Source organism: Gastrolobium bilobum, unplaced genomic scaffold (genome assembly GCF_033153095.1).
Source record: "Gastrolobium bilobum isolate Gb01-03AN ecotype WA unplaced genomic scaffold, APGP_CSIRO_Gbil_v1 utg1595, whole genome shotgun sequence".
Classification (NCBI taxonomy): Eukaryota; Viridiplantae; Streptophyta; class Magnoliopsida; order Fabales; family Fabaceae; genus Gastrolobium; species Gastrolobium bilobum.
Window position 1 is genome coordinate 766,472 of NW_026899397.1, and position 18,034 is coordinate 784,505.

At 33.0% G+C, this 18,034-nt stretch overlaps 2 protein-coding genes across 3 annotated transcripts; one reads left to right on the forward strand and one right to left on the reverse strand.

Annotated features, from left to right (window-relative positions):
- LOC133290265 (myb family transcription factor PHL7) lies at window positions 1–8,029 on the forward strand. Its single transcript, XM_061488331.1, has 8 exons — window positions 1–15; window positions 221–282; window positions 4,594–4,824; window positions 5,350–5,426; window positions 5,514–5,556; window positions 5,706–5,766; window positions 6,060–6,129; window positions 7,006–8,029. The coding sequence occupies exons 3-8, from the start codon at window positions 4,605–4,607 to the stop codon at window positions 7,486–7,488; spliced, it is 954 nt and encodes a 317-aa protein (XP_061344315.1). The 5' UTR covers window positions 1–15; window positions 221–282; window positions 4,594–4,604; the 3' UTR covers window positions 7,489–8,029.
- A 954-nt stretch (window positions 8,030–8,983) lies between these two features.
- On the reverse strand, window positions 8,984–16,758 carry LOC133290296 (uncharacterized). Of its 2 annotated transcripts, none has more exons than XM_061488375.1 (14): window positions 16,564–16,758; window positions 15,696–15,902; window positions 15,233–15,314; window positions 15,003–15,106; window positions 14,713–14,839; window positions 14,357–14,451; window positions 13,590–13,713; window positions 11,920–12,000; window positions 11,481–11,579; window positions 11,207–11,386; window positions 10,528–10,671; window positions 10,373–10,444; window positions 9,753–9,890; window positions 8,984–9,447 (listed from the first exon to the last, which is right to left on the reverse strand). In XM_061488375.1, exons 2-14 carry the CDS (start codon window positions 15,734–15,736, stop codon window positions 9,238–9,240), a joined length of 1,497 nt encoding a protein of 498 aa, XP_061344359.1. In that variant the 5' UTR covers window positions 15,737–15,902; window positions 16,564–16,758; the 3' UTR covers window positions 8,984–9,237. The 2 variants fall into 2 exon arrangements, with proteins under 2 accessions (XP_061344359.1, XP_061344360.1); XM_061488376.1 differs by having other exon boundaries at window positions 15,229–15,314.
- Window positions 16,759–18,034: the final 1,276 nt, after the last annotated feature.

Consider the following 18,034-nt stretch of genomic DNA (forward strand, 5'->3'; position numbering starts at 1 on the left):
TTCCTTAATTATCAGGTATGCTTTCTCCTTCTTCTTGCTTTTTTTTTAATTTATTTTTTTGGGGGTTACTATATCCCCTGATCTTAGCTTAAGAACTAGTAAGGGTGATCTTTAGGTTCAGTACCTTATATTTAAACTTGTTGTCTTGTTTATTATCTTCAAATATATATGAATATAGAAAAGATAATGCATGGGAAACATTTTTGTACTTGTATAGCAGGAACATTGGAAAAGATAATGCATGGTAAAGATATTATGTGAGTTGAACGATCATAAATTAAGGTGCGATGTCTTTAAATACATGCTTTATGTTTTAATTATGGTAATGATTACTTATTGTGATAAAGGAGATATATATAACGTACGATGAGATTGAAAGCTTAAATAATAATCTTTGCATTAGTACTCTAATTAAGCATTAAATAGAGGTGTTAATTAGCAGATTGTATTGGATTAGTTTTAATGAGAAAAGTCATCCATTTTACCATCCAATTGATTTTGTTCTAGATTATTCAATCCAAACTAAGTATTTGGATTGAATTGGTTTTCGATTTTTTTTTTGTTCTTTTAAGAGTTTGTAAGTAAAGGCTGAAATATATAGTAAACATAATAAAAACTAATTTTAAAGCGTCAAGTAAATCGTTTTATAAGTCAATTACTACAAGTATAAAATTAATATAGCTCATTTCAGATTAGGACTATTAAAAGAGAATCTATATACTGTCATAACCAGCATTTTTATGCCAAAAATTTACTTGTTTGCTTTTCTTGTGATATATTTTGTGGCTTTGTTAAGGATATCTTATCCTATTTGTTTTTTTTTATTATTAAAACTTACTTTCAATGTAAAATATAAGTTATATAATAAAGGAGAAGATGAGACACAAGAACAAACAACGCCCTATTAATCTAGACCTAATAAACCTATAAGTAAAATTAAAATAACAAAACATAATTTAGATAATAAGATCATTGTGAAATTGGACACGAGTGGTTATTTCATAAATTTTACTTATACAAGTGATATATACGGGACAGTTTATATTTATAAATTTTTTTTACAAACTCTTACAAAATACACTATGTTCTTCCGGGAGAACACTGGTTACATTATGTTCTTCCGGGAGAACATAGTGTAATTTGTAAAAAATTTCAAAAAAAATTTGTAAACGGATCATTTCTCTATATATATATATATATTTATCGTTTCTCAAGCTGATTGAGATAATCTTATCTCCGACTACTAAATCATAACCGTACAAAGATCAATGGTGATAAAGAAAAAGAGAGAGAAAAAGATGATCATAACCATTCAAAAGTAAATCAATTAATATAAGAAAATAAATAAATAAATAAAATGACGTAGTTTTGGGGTAGCCAGAGATAAACTTATCTCAAATTGCTTTAGAAATATTTTTCCCATATATATATATATATATATACGGAATTATATCTACTAAATTTTTCTCTTTACGGTTAATATTTATAATTATTTAATAATATTAATTGAGAGTCATTAATTTATTAGTATTCATATATCCGAAATTGAAACCCTACATATTAATTGCTGAGTTATTCACGGTAACTTTATTTGAAAATAATTTTTTTTAAGGCTTTAAAGCTATATGTGGTGATAAACTTTATTTCTTATAATAATAAAAATATTACACAAAATCCGCTCCAAATAAAAAAAAATACCACACTAGAGTTTCTAATTTCTCAAATAGTGCTAGCAAGAAGGTAAATAAAAAATAAAAAAACATAAAGTCAATGGTGGATAAAAACCAGAAAATGAGTAAAGGATGGCTTTGAAATATTTGAGTTGATGAAGGGAAGAACGTGGGGTTGGTAAAAACCAATAGACCAATTCCTACACTGTTCATACAGTCCTGTTTTTTTCTACATTACGGAACATCTACATTATGCATTTAGAGCGAGAAAGAGCTTATATAGAGAAACAGCGTGAAATTTGTTTCTGTTTTTGTTCCATTTTCCATTTTATAAAAAGATTAATGTTAGCAGGCCAAAAAATAAATATAATGTGATTAACATTTGTGTGATAAAATATACACGTATAAAAATATGTGTGGTTCATATTTTTATTTTCTCTTTTTTCACATATCATTGAAAGAGGCCATACATTTTTATCTACATAGAAAATAAGAAACACTAATTTCATAAAATAATAAGAGTGCATCGAATATCCTGTTACAGGATATTGTGCAACTCATCTTTAATTATATATTCTCAAGAATATATAATTATAATATTAAAATTATCTTTTTTAAGTATATATTCTCAAGAGTACATTATTAAAAAATAATTACGAAATGAACAATATCATTTCTGCATTATAATTCTTAGATTTTTGATAATAATAATTGTAAATAGATTATACTTATTATATTTTTTTATTATTATCTCTTAATATTAATTTTATTATTGTTAAATCAAAATCAAATTAATAGATACAAAATAATATCAGACTCGTTAATTTAATTTTAATCTAAAAATAATAAAATAGTAACTATAATCTCTGCGTTTATAATAAACTAAAAAGATTAATGTTATTGGAGGGTATCACTGTATTGTATTCCTAGGAAGAGAGAGAGAGAGAGAGAAAACGCAGAGCACAGTACACAGCTCCGAAATTGGAGGAGACGAAAATTTGTATGTGTTGTTTTGTTGGATTTCGTAGATCTGGGTATGTATCTATCTTCTTCTTTTTATTTGTTTCCCCTTTCACTAATTTTGGTTTTCAATCACTCTGTTTCCTTCTCTCTCTCTGAAGCTTGTGGTTGGTTCTGTATGATATTTCCTTTGTGTGTTTTTATTTTTGACGACCCTTTTGGCTTCTTTGCTTTGAGCTTCGTCTCAATGACGCTACTGTCTCTGCCTCAGGCTCAAGTTTGTGTTTTTAAGATTCGACTTCAATTTTTTTTCCATTGCTCCCACTAGTAAAGTTTTGTGCTTGGTGCTGTGAAATCGGACATTTCTCTGAGTTCGTCTTCAACATGTAAAAAATTTCAACTTTTTTTTTTTTTTTTATCGTCCCAGAGTCGTTGTGTTCTTCGTGTTGTGGGGCCAGAAACCCAATTGCTGCTACTTTTTTTTTTTTTTTTTTTGTCTTTTAAATGTTAATTGGTTTGTTTATTACAACTGTTTTAGACATGTTGAGTCTTATGGGTCTTCTCTTCCATGTGTGAAGTGTTGAAACATCAATTTTTGAGGGTGTTACATGATATTCATATTGACTTGATGAAAATTAGTCAACTTTTAACACTGTTTCCCAATTTGCTGAGGTTAGTAGGTTGCGTCAGATGAATGAATTCTCCTGCAAATATCAATAATGATATTAAATTTTTAGTTCTCCATGAATAAGAATGATATCTTTGTGACTTACTAAGTATAAGGACAAATCAACTTCATTTAACATCTAATTTTTCACTCCAACATTTTTATTTATTTTTTGGGGGGTTGGGTACTTATGATAGGGAAACAATGATTGGGCTTCTCTTTGTTTGTATTCTCCACTTCTAGCATTATTAGTGTATATTCCGCAATACTACAGATGCTAGTTTAGTTATTGCAGAAGTTGGATGATATTTGAAGGGGCATATTATAGATACTTTACTTCTAGGGGAGTAATATACGTGAGTCCAAAATTCTTGTTGGTATTTGCTAGTCCTTCTATGTGTGCCTAGATAAGAAATTTAATTCAACTTTCTATGGCACCGCATTAAAGGTATGTCTTGCACAAATCCAAAGTCTGGGAAAATGCAAAATACTTCGAAAGGATCTTATTATAAAAGACCTTAGGAAGCTAAATCCCATTTCATATAAGCTCTGAAGATAGATAGAGTGCTTCTATAGACTTCTTTCATCAAATAAAAACGCAAGAAAAGTTTACCTAGTTCTAAAATGACTTAGGAAGTCTTAACATCACTTGGTTTAAGTTTTGTGGACATGGAAACAGTTGAGTTTCTCCTAGAAACTCACCTGAAGAAATAAATGATGGAAGAAAGAGGCTTTATATAAAGAAGACCTTTGCAAGAAAATGAATGAGAACCAGTTTGATCCTTAATTTGTGATATAGTGACACTAACCAGTCAGTGCTGTTTATGGAAAGTCATTGGTGTGATGAAGATTCTATAAATTTTGATTAAATGGTCCATTGGATGTCTGGAAGTATTTGTTAAGGTTTGTGTTGAGAGTGCTAAATGATCCCTTTTGTAAATTTTATTAATGGCAATCTGAAAAGTTGGTTGAGGGAGACTTGTATAATGTAACTCCATGATTGAACTATATGCGAGGTGTACTGATCTTGATTAGGGTTTGGGATCCGAATATGTTAATTTTCTAATGCATAAAGAACTGTATACACTATACAGTTTTTGAACTAGGAAAATTCAAGGTTGCTCTTAAAAGGTATTCCTATCTTGAGGAACTGATATATTTATGTGTCTCTGTTTGCCTTCATGTCTGATTCTTCCCCTATTTCTTTCTCTTTCAATATTCAATTATGTATGAGATGTTAGTATTAAATTCCATATTACATTCTTTTCACTTTTATTTTATTTTTTTTGCTGTCAGATAAATGACAAATGTATCATCCAAAAAATATTCCTAGTTCAAGTTTAATTGTAAGCAATTCATTAGTTCATGGTGAGCACATAGATTGTGGTGGCAGCCCAATGGAACCTGGCAATGGAGGAAACAGTCTCGGCAACAACTCTAATCTCTCTTCAAAACAACGTTTACGGTGGACACATGATTTACATGAGCGCTTTGTTGATGCTGTGTCACAACTTGGCGGGCCAGATCGTGAGTATTTTCTCCCTGTTTTTGGTTAACTGGAAAAAAAATTCTCTTGTTTTCCCACCCAAACGTAAAACGATTTATTCAGCAAAATGAGAACACTAAATTTTTTAGCCGATTATAAAATAAAAGTGCCTAATTCTCACCAATTTACATTTGTTGCTGAAGATTTCCTTGCTGTGTATCACCTCTGATTTTTGAAGTTTTAGTAATCTCCCTCTCTTTTTTCTGTGTATGTGGACGTGCATAAGTAATTATTTTCATGCAAAATTGCGTCAGATGGGCATGCAGCATGACTACCAGATAACTTATTGGGTGATCAAATGAGAATTTTCTTTGTATGAATTCATGAGATAATAATGTGAAAAGTAACATTTGAATAATTGATTACATATGTTGATCAGATGTCTAATACTTATGTTGGCTAGATATCTTAATGTTAGAATAAGAATTTATCAAGCTTCTAAGCATTATTTTTTACATTGTTTATCATAAAAAGTATTTTAAATTTCTAACTATCCTTTATCCTAGGTGCCACTCCCAAAGGTGTCCTCAGAGTTATGGGTGTACCAGGCTTAACTATTTATCATGTCAAAAGCCATTTACAGGTAATATGAACTTCAGGCCCTCTTAACTTTATGTCCTTTGTTCTCATTTGTTAACCTTTATTCATTCTGCTTTTCTGTTGCATCCAGAAATACCGACTAGCTAAATACCTACCTGACTCCTCATCCGATGGTATGCATATCTGTTATTCGTTGTTTCAAATGTTTCATGTATATAATATTTAGGACTTACTGATTTATTGTTCTTAGTCCATTAAACATATTCATTTTACTTTGATTTCTCCTTTAGATTTGTTTGATGATAACTTTTTAAATTGATAGAGGGGAAAAAAGCCGACAAGAAAGAAACAGGGGAGATGCTTTCCAATCTAGACGGCTCATCGTGAGTAAAGCTGCCTTGGTTGCTTTTGGATTTTCATACTTGTACAAGTTGTTGGAAGCTTGCGATCCAAATATTTTTATTCATGTTAGCTATGCTTTTACATGCTGGAGTCAAATTTACACCAGTGTTAACAATATATAAATTTCATCTATTTAAGCATGTTCAACGCCTCAAAGTGTTACTGGGAAAAATATGTGACTTTTGTACCAAAAGATCTTGATTGTTTATTGAGTTCTGGTGATATAAGACAAAAAATGACTAAATGACTGACTTGTGGGCTTGTCTGTCTGCAGTGGGATGCAGATTACTGAAGCACTAAAGCTTCAAATGGAGGTGCAGAAGCGACTACATGAACAATTGGAGGTATATTTTTCTTTAAGTGATGTAATGACTATCTATATTATAGTAGCAGATTGTATTATTTTTTATTTCTATTACATTTAATCATGTTAGATGAAGTGATGATATTAATTTAGCTCTTTTTGTTTATGTCAGTCACACAAATTGGTTTTATTATATAATTATTAAAGTCTAGGTTGTAACATCCAAGTGTATATATCTCATGATGAAACTTGAATGGCTAATGTTGATTCCAAATTGAAACTTTTGATAATAACAATAGTAACCCAAGCTGTCTTGCACAACATGCAAATGGGGTTTGAAATCTACTTGCATTTGGGGCTTTGAAATTTCACTTGAATATACAATACAATTTACGTACTTATAAGGTTTTCAAATACAAGTTTTTAAATATAGGGAGAAGAGAATAAAATTTTGAATGCATTTGCAGTGCATAAGTATAATTTGTTAACTATATGTCTAACTGAAGATCTTTTTTCAAGTAATAAAGTAAACTAGTTCTTATCTGAGTAAGTTATGTAGTAGAAAAGCCATTGTTTTAACAAGGTACTGCATGGTTAATTCGCTGACAGCAAAACATGATAGGCACACTAAAAGAGAAGCACACTGTTAGTCATCATATATTAATGATGATCATATAGACAATTTCCAGTTTTTGAAAGTTGTATATGCTTGTCGTGTACGTGTGAATGTAGAGGAATATCTGTAACCTTTCTGGATGACTTCGACTTATTACAGACTGAGAATTTCCATCTTATTTATAAATACAAATAGAACATGCACTCTCCTTTGTAGTTTCTCAATTTTGAATCAAGGCAGAATAGACAGAATGGGGAACTGTAGTGCCAAGCTTGTGACTATTTTTTTATTGTGAAACAGGTGCAGAGACAGCTACAATTACGGATTGAAGCCCAGGGTAAGTATTTGAAAAAGATAATTGAAGAGCAACAGAGGCTGAGTGGGGTCCTTTCAGAGGGACCTGGCCAAGAACCTGATAATAAGACTGACCCGGCAACCCCCGACCCAGAAAAAGCTGCCAAAGAGCGTGCCCCAGCAAAGAGTCTTTCAATTGAATCTTTTTCATCTCACCATGAACCATTGACTCCAGATTCTGCATGCCCTGTTGGCTCCCCTGTTGACAGCCCTAAAATGGAGAGATCAACCAAGAAGCAACGAGTAAGCATGGAGGGGGCATATTCTAAACCAGACATGGTACTTCCACATCAGATACTGGAGTCAAGCATGCCATCATACCAGCAACCAAACTCTCTTTTCCTTGCTCAAGAGCCATATGATCCTTCTTTGGGTATATCTACCAGAAGTGGTGAGGAATTGGAGAAGGTTGGTGGCAGTAATCTGTGATTTGGTGTAACATGTTAGGTTGTGCCCTAGGTCTGATTCTATCATCCTTCTAAGCTTAGTTTCTGTGTTATATGTATTCCTTCATAGATGAAGGAACCTGTTCTTCATAGATTCCCAAGGTTCTTAGTTTTCAGTTCAATACTTGATTAAATACCCAGCTTTTAATTAAATTTAGAGAACTAATTTGAATTGGGTTAAAAGAAAGCATCTTGTCATCTGCTCCATAGACTACCCATTCTTCATGGTGAGTTGGTGACTCTGGGAGGCTGATGGAGGTTTATACATAATCTCTTGACTAGCCAAAGGAATTCTTTAGATGCTTAGTGTTACGGTTCTGTGCTGTGTGGTCAAGCGTTGGGGTATATTCTACCAGATGAGATACCATACCACCCCACTCGTTTGTGCCAATGTTGAAACCTAAAGATATGTTTAAGTTTGTAATGTTTAGAAGTGTGCATGGAAATTCTCGCAGATGATATTGTACTGTTTCAATAAAAAATATTAATAATAAGAATATATGGACTATATAATGAATAAAGAACCCAACATTCCTCAAGTTATGTGAGAAATTTTGGCAGACACCAGGTTTGGACTTGGATGCTTAATTTGTCAAACCAAATGCATATTCTGATTATTTGTGGTCTTAATCTAATATTCTTTGATCTACTTTCTTTTTTTAGTTGTTCGGAACATCTGGTTTAATTGAATCAATTGTACCCTTAAATATTAAGGGAAAAGTAAATCCCTATTAGTGTTTGGTAGACGAGAACGGATGAAACGTAGTAGAAGTGTTCTATTTTATGTTTGTTGCATTTTAAAAACAAAACAAAACAAGATATAATAAGGTCACAATTTGATATATTTTAGTTCCACTAAAATGGATGGAATAAAGCAGAACAGAAGAGCATATGCCAAATGCTACCCAAGACATTCTACCATTCTCTTAAGATCTTTTCAGTTTTGGACCATTTTGGGCTCCAAGGTAATGGCAAGAAGCTACGTTTTGTGGATGTGAAATGGGTACTATCTAATGAACCAGATTGTGCAACAGTGATTAGGAACCACATCTTGGACGCTTCATGCCATTTCCTGTGGCAGACTATTAGAGGAGAAATATTTGTGTCGACAAAGGGTTATGTAGACTAACTAAATAATTACATAAAATTTTATATCAAGTCATAATGTGTCTGTTATTGATTTATTAAGTCAGCACAAGAATTTCTCATATCAAAGGCCTACGAAATTACAACATTAATGTGTCTGTTAGTTATCCTTATGAATACAATGTCAAAGTGAATGCAAACATTAATGTCACTTGCTTCATTTCTACATTTTTATGTCCCATTACCCGTTACAATGGGCTGGAAATTCGTGAAAGGAAAAGGTTACCCAATATCTAAGTGTTTCATATTAAATTGGTAATGCTATCCAGGCACACAACATAACAAGCACAGTAAGCCCCCAATGTAGATATTGCAGCACTAGGCAATTAGGAGAGTAATGAGTCACATTCTTGCCACCATAAACCAAGTAGTGAAAGCAGAGCCAGAGAGAGAGACCATTATTTTTGCACTTAAGTACATGTTGAACATTTCCTAAAAGAGAACCAAGTACCCAAAAAAAGAAAGAGAACCAACTAGTCCACCTACAAACAAGTTGAATTTCATGGACTGCCTAAAAACAATAGTGTTACATTGATGTTATGAAAACAAATACAGTTCGATGAACTATATGACACAACAACAGCATTCAAGACATGTCAAGAGACTTATGTCTTCGATGGGCAGATCCCTTCAAAATGCAAAGTCGCAGGCGTCGACTGAGGGACTCCAACCTCTCAAATCTGTCAGACCTAAGCTTCTTTGGAACTTTTTCAGCTTTATTCTTCTTTTGACTCTTTTCAACTTCTTTTGGGTCTGCCAATATTTCTCTCATGCTTCCCGGAGCTGTTGCAAATACCTTGAGAGTATTTGGATATAATATACAAAATGAAGCACATAACACCTATGTCAGTGTATGAATTAACAACAAAATATAATAGTCTACTACAGATAAAGCATGAGAAGCAGACAGCACAACACCATGATATAAACTAGCAGACAAGTAAACACCACATTGGTATCACATGTCGCCTCCAAATCATTTTTATATCTTAAACTAATTAATAGATCAAAGATTATGTGCTGTGTGTTGCATGCACATGTTGTGTGTGTGTGTGTGTGTGTGTGTGTGTGTGTGTGTGTGAGAGAGAGAGAGAGAGATACCTCAGAACCATTATCATCACCACCAACATCTGCATAAGATTCTGCATCACTGAGTCCTAAAGAAGAACATCTGCCCCAGCTTTCTCTAGTTGAGCTAGTAAATGAGTAATAATCTTCAGGCAGGCCATTTTGCTCATCCTGTAGAATTATATCATTAAAAGTCATTGTCAGGAGACAAGTTAAAAATGAGTCAAGATCTACAAACCAACATGTTTAAACCACTAATGCAGTTGATAGGAAACAATTACTGCACAAAAATACTTTTTAAGTAAACAAAAATTTTGAGAAGTAAAAAAACGTGTCAAGGCTTGCAGGGCAACATGTTCAACCTGAAGCAGGTTGGCATAAGCCGGTTTATGGGCTAAATCATTTTAAGTAAATAAACTTTATGAAATATAAAAATTACACAATCAATAATTTAAATATCACTTGTACAGAATGGGTGGGATGTAACAAAATTTTCTCAACTCAGACTTATTTTTTCTAGTAAAATGAAGATGCGAACTTGTAATAATTTAAATATCACTTGTACAGAGTCCGTAATATCAATAGTGCAATCTAGGGGTTAAACAAGCCCCGAAATATTTCTTAATTTCAGAGATGGTACTTGATAACATCACCTTTACATTAGCAGGCTCATCATGGCCAGGTTCATCATAGCCATGCGTTGTGTCTTCTCTAATCATGGAATCCTGCGTTACAAGCAATTAATGAGTTAAACAGAACAAAGGTTTTGGATGAAAATAACATGGACAGATGAAAAGAGCCATCCTACTGCAGCAGTCGCAGGCGCAACTTCTGAAAGAAATTCACTAATTGATGTTGTGGTTGAGTTTGAAATGCTTGGAGGAGCAGAAGATGAACTTGCAGCATCAGTAATTGCAGACCGTAGACTATAGAGTATCTCATATAACAGGCTCTATAATGAAAGCAAGAGCAAGTTAGTGTTATTGTTCAAACAATGGCCACATAATAAAGCTGAATCAAATGACCATATATACCTACATAATAATATTTGCCATTAATATTTCCAAAAAATGAAAAAGAGGACGAGCCTTCAAGCAAGTGGTAAAGTTGCTCATTTGTGACCGGAAGGTCACCGATTCTAGGAAACAGCCTCTTTGCAAAAATACAAAGGAAAAACCGTGTACAATCAACCCTCACCCCTACCCTCGCAAAGCTAGAGAGCATTTATGGCTGGAGTTTTCCCTTCTTTTTTAATTTCCAAAAAATGAAATGGCAGTTAACATCTTATACTTGTTCCAAACTGAATTCCGGGCACAAAGTATAAATTTAGGTATATTTCCTGTAGACCTGGCTTCTCTAAAAGCGGAGATGGCATTTTAGTGGAATCATCAATATAGACCAATAGCAGTGGTCATGGGGATAAATATACTTAAGACAATACTTAATCAAGCAGGAAATCAAGACAATAAATTCAAAATGCTAATTACCTCATTCCTAGCAGAACCAAGTTTTAAATCCCCCAAATTGTAATATTTCTCAAGCTTACGAGCTATACGAATGTGAGGAGGGCGGAGGACATTGTAGAAGAAAATGGAAACTGAATCATAAAAGAACTGTGGTCGAGAGGAGTTGTGATCACCATCAAATTTTATGATATTTTTATCTCCCTACAAGACAAAAGGTAGGTGTTTTGACAATGCCAAAGGAGTGCAAAACTGCAAATTGTTTTAAAAACATTTGCCCAAAGGTTTGAAATAATACCGCATAAGATTCAGAGATAAGATCAGAGTGGTGAGGCTGAATGAATTCGTCATCATTACCATGTCCAAATAAAACGGGAATGAATGTCTTCGGTGCAACCTGTAAGCTTTTACAGCATTAATTTAAGATAGTCATGGAAAGGAAATAACTTTGTTTGACAAATTGTTTAGCCAGAAAATAAATACTATCACACTAAGTGTTGTTTGGATTAGCTTATTTTGTGTTCAAAATAGCTTATCATCAAAATCTTCCTCAGAGAACTTAAAAAAAATTGCAATTTTCCCCAAACAATTAAGTGAATCCAAACATGCTAAAGGATTTCAAGGTGAAAATACACATGATAAATTAAGTTTGCAGTAGTAATTCTAAAATTTCAAAAGTGGAACAGATCAAGAAAAATCTCATCATTCTTTAAAAATCCTGCAGAATTAATCCATACCAGCAAACAGTTCAGGTCCATAATATCAAACTTTGCCTTCTTCTCAATAACCCGCCGCATGTATTGTACAGCCATTTTGATCTAATTGTGAACCAAATGCAGCAAAAATTCAGACTTATTAACCAAATCTAGAAATGTCCAAAGAATAACAGTCAATGTTGAAAATGAACTAAGTGAGATACCACATAGAAATGAACCAAGTGAGGACCATATAAATACAAAAAGACCCATTGACCTACAACCTTAAAGTTTTGGGTTGAAATGTGGTGTTAGCCGACTTATTGTGATTTGTCATTTGGCCCATTACTAAAAGATTCCCTTGCAAAGGGTTTCAGGCTCCTTCGTACCATTCTAATAGTGGTATCAGAGCCTCTGCAGAAGGCTAGTGTGACTACAATACTTGAAGAGAAGAGACTTCCGCAAAAGTTTCCCTTGGGGGAGCATGATGTTGGGACTCACACTTAAGACAATCTAAGTTGAATGGCCATTGATTTTCAAGATCCGCTCATCTAGAAGGATTTGAAAAATGAAAGGGGAATAAATATAAATGCAAAACTAAACAATGCCAACCATGACGAGAAAGCAAAGATGAAAGACTCTACCCTGAACCCTTCACAGATATTAAAGAATCATCCCATTCCCAGTCAATTCAATCAAACAAGACATAAATCATCCAAATTTCAAGGAAGGAAAAATACAAGACCTACAACTATTTGAAAACCTGATGCATAGATACATACTCAGAGAACCGTAAAACAACATATATTGGTATTCCCTTGTCACTTCAAACAACAGCCATTTTTCCCAATAATTCCATCGATCAGTTTTATTCATTAATGAAACATGTGCCACCCCCTCCCCCAAAAATATAAAAAAGAGAGAAATTACAAAAATATAGAAATATCATTACCAATTAATGCCAAAAATGTCGTAATTAATAAATCCCTAATTTTCATAATAAAAAATTTCAAAAAAAAAAAAACCTAAAAGGTAAGGAACTCCAAATCCTGAATAAAATCTTATTTAAAGTTAACACTTAACAGTATTCTTCATTCTCTGGCATTCCCTTTTCCATTTTAACAAAAAAGGAAAAAATAAATTAAATTAAGATGCCTATATAAAACTATGATGCCCATTGCTCAGATTGGCTAATATAATAAATTTGCATATCAGAAGAGCCTTGCTAAAGTTCATCGAATAGGGTAAACAATGTGCAGACAAGGATTTTTCACCCGAACTAAAGAAATACTTCTGCCTGCCTGATTCAATTACAAGTATAGACCTAGTAGAATAGGTATAAAATGGTGTGAAAGCAAAGCTGCATAGCAGATCTCTAGTTCACATGTGATGACCATATCTAATAAAAGGTTCTTAAAGTAAACCAGAAAATACAACAGCTTAACCTCCTCTGGCAGCACAACTGAACAGCATATTGCGATGACTTATAAAAGTGCAGTAGTTAAATCTTTTACAACCAGAGAAATTTTAGATTGATGATGCACCGCCTGTGGCAGATATCATGCTCTACAGGTTCGTATCACTTCAAGAAAGTTATGAGGGAACCACATGGCAATCCTCTTTTCTTTTTTAATTCCACATTTACTACAAAGGGGGAGGTGGGATCTCAAGTTCTATGTCTACAAATAGAGAGAGAAAGAGAGAATGTGTACAGTGAACTTTGGAAGTCGAATTTTATAGACATCAGCTAGCTCCATCATCAGATCATATAAGTTTGAAAAGGCACTATCCAACACCATTCCAGCAATAGAAGGGTCTTCAGCTCCATAAAGAAGGCTACACCACACCAAAGCAAAGTGAGTAGTCAATTACGCTGGAGATTCTCATAACAGATGGCTCAAAATCACATGTATATGGAACAGAGGAGGGATACTTAAACACCCAGTAGCTTAAGTCTTAGGTTTAAAGCCATCTTTGTGGCCAATATAAACTATTAATTCTAGTATTCAAAAATGTGTGTGTGTGTGTGTGTGTGTATGGGAAAGGATCAATTGACACCATGTGTTAAATTTTATACTTACACCAAATCCTATCCATCAATTTTACTTCCTTTTATAGGCTGAGATTTATTTATTTAAGTAATCGTGTGACCCTAACAACAAATATAACACTTCTTTCATACTGCAACAGACTGAAAGGAGCTTCCAATGTTGGTGTTTTTTCTTTGGTATTTTCTTTTTTCTGTTGTGTTGGTTTTGAAGTGCATGTTTGTTGTTAGGGTCACGTGATTTCATAAATAAATAAATAGCAGTCTTTAAGAGGAAATAAAATGAATGGAAAAGATTTGGTGTAAGATTTGACACCTGGTGTCAATTGATTCTATCCCTACCCTACATATATAGATATAATAAAAGTGTATAGAACAGAAATTCTTACTAAAATCAACAAAAAACAGAAAGTTTGTTGGAAGACGTAATACCTAGTAACTGCACCCATTGATCGTCCCCAGAGACCTATATGAGATACTTGTTTGTTGCTTCTTAAATGCGACACCACCACCTTGAGATCGTCTTTCTGTCACATAAAGGAAAAGAGAAATAAAAGAGTTTACAAGCTCCTCACGGATTAAAAAAAAGTAACAGGAAACATTAAACATGTGAAAACAATACAGGAAAATTACACAACTAAGCATGCAAGTTTATCAATGAGTTGCATTGTTAGTTTTGCAAAAGATGTAATATGCAGAAACTCAAGAGGCAACTTGGGCAGATGCATAAAAGATATAATGCCGGAAACTAATTAAACAAATAAATATATGCAAAAGAAGGAACTTACTTCATGCCAACCAAGGCTAACATAGTCTCCATCAGATAAGCCTGACCCTGAGAAGTCAAGAGTAAAAACAGTAATATTTGATGGAAGAAGAATAGCAGCAGCTTCATTGGCATCTGCCCTACATCCACTGCATCATTGTACATACACACACATATCAAAAGATAGAAGAATGAATGGGCGTGCCATTCTGAAAATATAGAATGTTGAAAAATTATATTCATGATTTTAATTCAGAGCCATACAGAATCTCTTATAAACAGCAATAGCATTGTCCATAAAAATTGAAATACCTATTTCCATGGCAATATATAACACAAGGAAGAGAAGTATCTTCAGGGAAAGGTGAAGGGAGATAATGACTACACTGCAAGGTATAGCCTCTGGCATTCTTGAGCTGCAAGATTTTAAAAAAAAGGGAAGATAATCTAGTCTTCAACAAACTGTTGTAAATTGTAATCATGAAGTAACTTCTAAAAATGGATAATAGTAATTGTATCTAACAAAACACGTCCATACTTGCCTCCAAATCCTGCCTTTGGTATGTTTTTCCTGCAAGGGTGAATTCCTTTTCCCATAGATACTGCTCTGGATCATACTCAGCCCTGTATATGTAACAAAGTAGATACACTGAAACTGTAACCCTATTGGCTTGAAAAAAGATAACCACAAGTTGAGCAATGGATGCAGGTGAACTTAGCTATTTGCCTTAGTCGAATAAAAGAAAACAAATTTAGAAAACAGCAGTAATTGAAGTCTATAGTGAAAATTGTCTCATATAGTTCTTCCAAGATGATTGAGGCATGTTCAGCTGAACACAATACAGTGTAGAGCGAATTTCAATCAAATGAAAATAAGAATCTACTAGCTTGAACACACTAGTCCTCATTGACAATACAACAAGACTCAAAAGATATTAAGTTGTCAAGTTTGGAATGCAAATAAAAAAGTGCCAAGCCACCAACCAGTAAAGTAAAAAGTAATACCTGGGAGGCCTAATAATGAAATTTATGAATTGTTCAATCATCTTGCTTATACATGTAGCTCAGAGAAGCTCCGCTGCATGAGATTACAAGTAGAGCGGAGTCTCTGAGAAGCTCAAAGTCAATTCTCCCCCATCTCTCAAAACAAATGAAAGCTCCTTGAACTGTACCTTAATCTCAAATCCTCCCAAGATATGAAGAACCTTGCTCCTGAATTTGGATGCCAGACATTAATTAAGGACAATTATTTCCAACACAAGCTATTAATGCCCAATTTCGGTAAGAAACAACAACCAACTGGCTACTAAGAAGGTGACATTTTGAATCAAAAGGCAAACAGTGTGAAACACAGTAGTAGAGTACCAAAATGTTTTCAAATTTACAAGGAAGCTGGTCCAAAGTAATCATGTGTGTGTGTGTGTGTGTAGGAAAGAGAAAGAGAAAGAGAGAAGGAAAAAGAAAAAAGCCAAAAAAAAGAAACATAAAATAACCCCCAATAAACTAAAAAGCATTTCCAGACCCAAATACCCCCGAAATTTTACAAAAGCTGCTTCTAGAAAAACCATAGAAAATGAACAGTAATCCAGAGATTTTCACCCCAAAAAAAAGTTCCGTTTAACCCCTCCTTTTCCACCATTATTGCAGCAACTTTATTCATGGTAAAATTTCAAACTTCAGTCACTTGATGAATCCCATGGAATAGTCCCAAATTGGAAACAGAGAAAAAAAAAGTGTAGGAAATGGTAAAAGCTCAAAAAGCAAGAATGTGGGGTAGACAATAATTCCTAGTCAGATCCCACATTTGATGTCCATGAATAATGGCAACAAGAGGGTAAATGGAAAGAGAAGAATAAAAAGAAAACAACTTTACCAGAATGGGAGAAGAGGGTATGCTTGTGTGTCTGAATCTGAATAGTAAGCGAAGCTGCAAAGGAATTGAAATTGAAAATTGAAAATGAAGAGAGTTCTATCGTCGTTCTTCGTTTGTCCTTTGGAATTCACTGAGAGGGAGAAATCATCGGAAATGGGAAACCACGTAACCAAGAAAGCAGCCAGCTAGATTTTTCCTTAAAATTTGTTGTCTTTGTTTCTGTTTCTTATTCATTACATCAAACGTTGTTGTTGTTGCTCTTTTAAGTTTTAACTATTTATGTTAATTATGTTAATGTTAACAACTTTACATCAAAATTATTATTTATTTTTTTATCCGCCTAGTGTTGTTGCTCTTTTAAGTTTTAACTATTTATGAAGGTTGGTAGGAGTCACACGCAGTGCAATTAATGTAATATTCAATTTAGGTACATTTCATAACAAGAAGCGTTTTCTGTTTGTTAATGCATTTGAACTAATGATAGCCCAAGTTTAGAAAATTTGAAACATTAACAACAAAATGGAACATGAGTGTTTTTCGTTATTTGAGCTTTAGATGCAATAATTCGTGAGGATCTCAATTTTAGAAGTTACCAATTCGAGTCCTTGATGTTTTTTTTATGTGTAACAATTATCTAGTCGAAACAAAATATATATTTACAACATGAACATATATATTAATATGATGAAAATTTACTATAACGTTTTACTTTCTTGAAAATCTAATATTAGGCACTATTTTATTTATACACTATAACAAACTTCACTTGTTGAGTTTAAAAAACAAAAAAATTAAATCATTTTGAGTAATACATAATTCAAGTTCAGGTACTTCATAAATTAGACTTAATTTTCAAATGAATTTTCATAGAAAATGTGTTAAATTATTCTCTATTTCCTCTCAAATTAGCTATTATGTAAAATATAGTTTTTTTTTTATAACTAAAATTCAGGTTCTTAAATTTTCAATACAATGCACACAAGCAATGTTTCATTATTCAATTATGTTATTTACATACCAAATTTTGCACACTACTTTTATACTAGTATATTAATTAGTTAATATCTCCAATCATCTCATAGCATATACCTGACACAAGTTATTTATACACTAAACATCAATGAGAAAAAGTGATGAGCAAAATTTAGAGGGCAAGTTCTCATTTTATTTTCTTATTAAGGTTGAAACTCATGACGTGAGTGGTCTTCCACCTCGAGAGGAACATACCATTATAATGCGAAGGTCAATCATTATTAAAATAATTCTTTCCTTTTCTCACACGAGGTCACAATTTTCCATGCATTATACTATAATAAATTTTATTGATATTTTAATTTATGGTACCATAAATGAAGCAAGATTGATGGATATATAAAGTCAGAAGGCATGAGTTTGACTTCAAATTCGTCCGAAACAACTTAAATTGAAAAAAAAAGAAAATGACACTGCATAGAAACAAACCTACTTTCAT

Excerpts from the sequence above, each read along its gene's own strand:
- LOC133290265 (XM_061488331.1), top strand. The coding sequence starts at position 4,605 with ATGTATCATCCAAAAAATATTCCTAGTTCAAGTTTAATTGTAAGCAAT. Across the intron at positions 5,427-5,513 it reads ATGTCAAAAGCCATTTACAG|AAATACCGACTAGCTAAATA; the intron begins GTAATATGAACT and ends TGTTGCATCCAG. Across the intron at positions 5,557-5,705 it reads ACCTGACTCCTCATCCGATG|AGGGGAAAAAAGCCGACAAG; the intron begins GTATGCATATCT and ends TTAAATTGATAG.
- LOC133290296 (XM_061488375.1), bottom strand. The coding sequence starts at position 15,736 with ATGATTGAACAATTCATAAATTTCATTATTAGGCCTCCCAG. Across the intron at positions 10,672-11,206 it reads TTGGTTCTGCTAGGAATGAG|AGCCTGTTATATGAGATACT; the intron begins GTAATTAGCATT and ends CTTTCATTATAG. Across the intron at positions 10,445-10,527 it reads TTGCGCCTGCGACTGCTGCA|GATTCCATGATTAGAGAAGA; the intron begins GTAGGATGGCTC and ends CTTGTAACGCAG.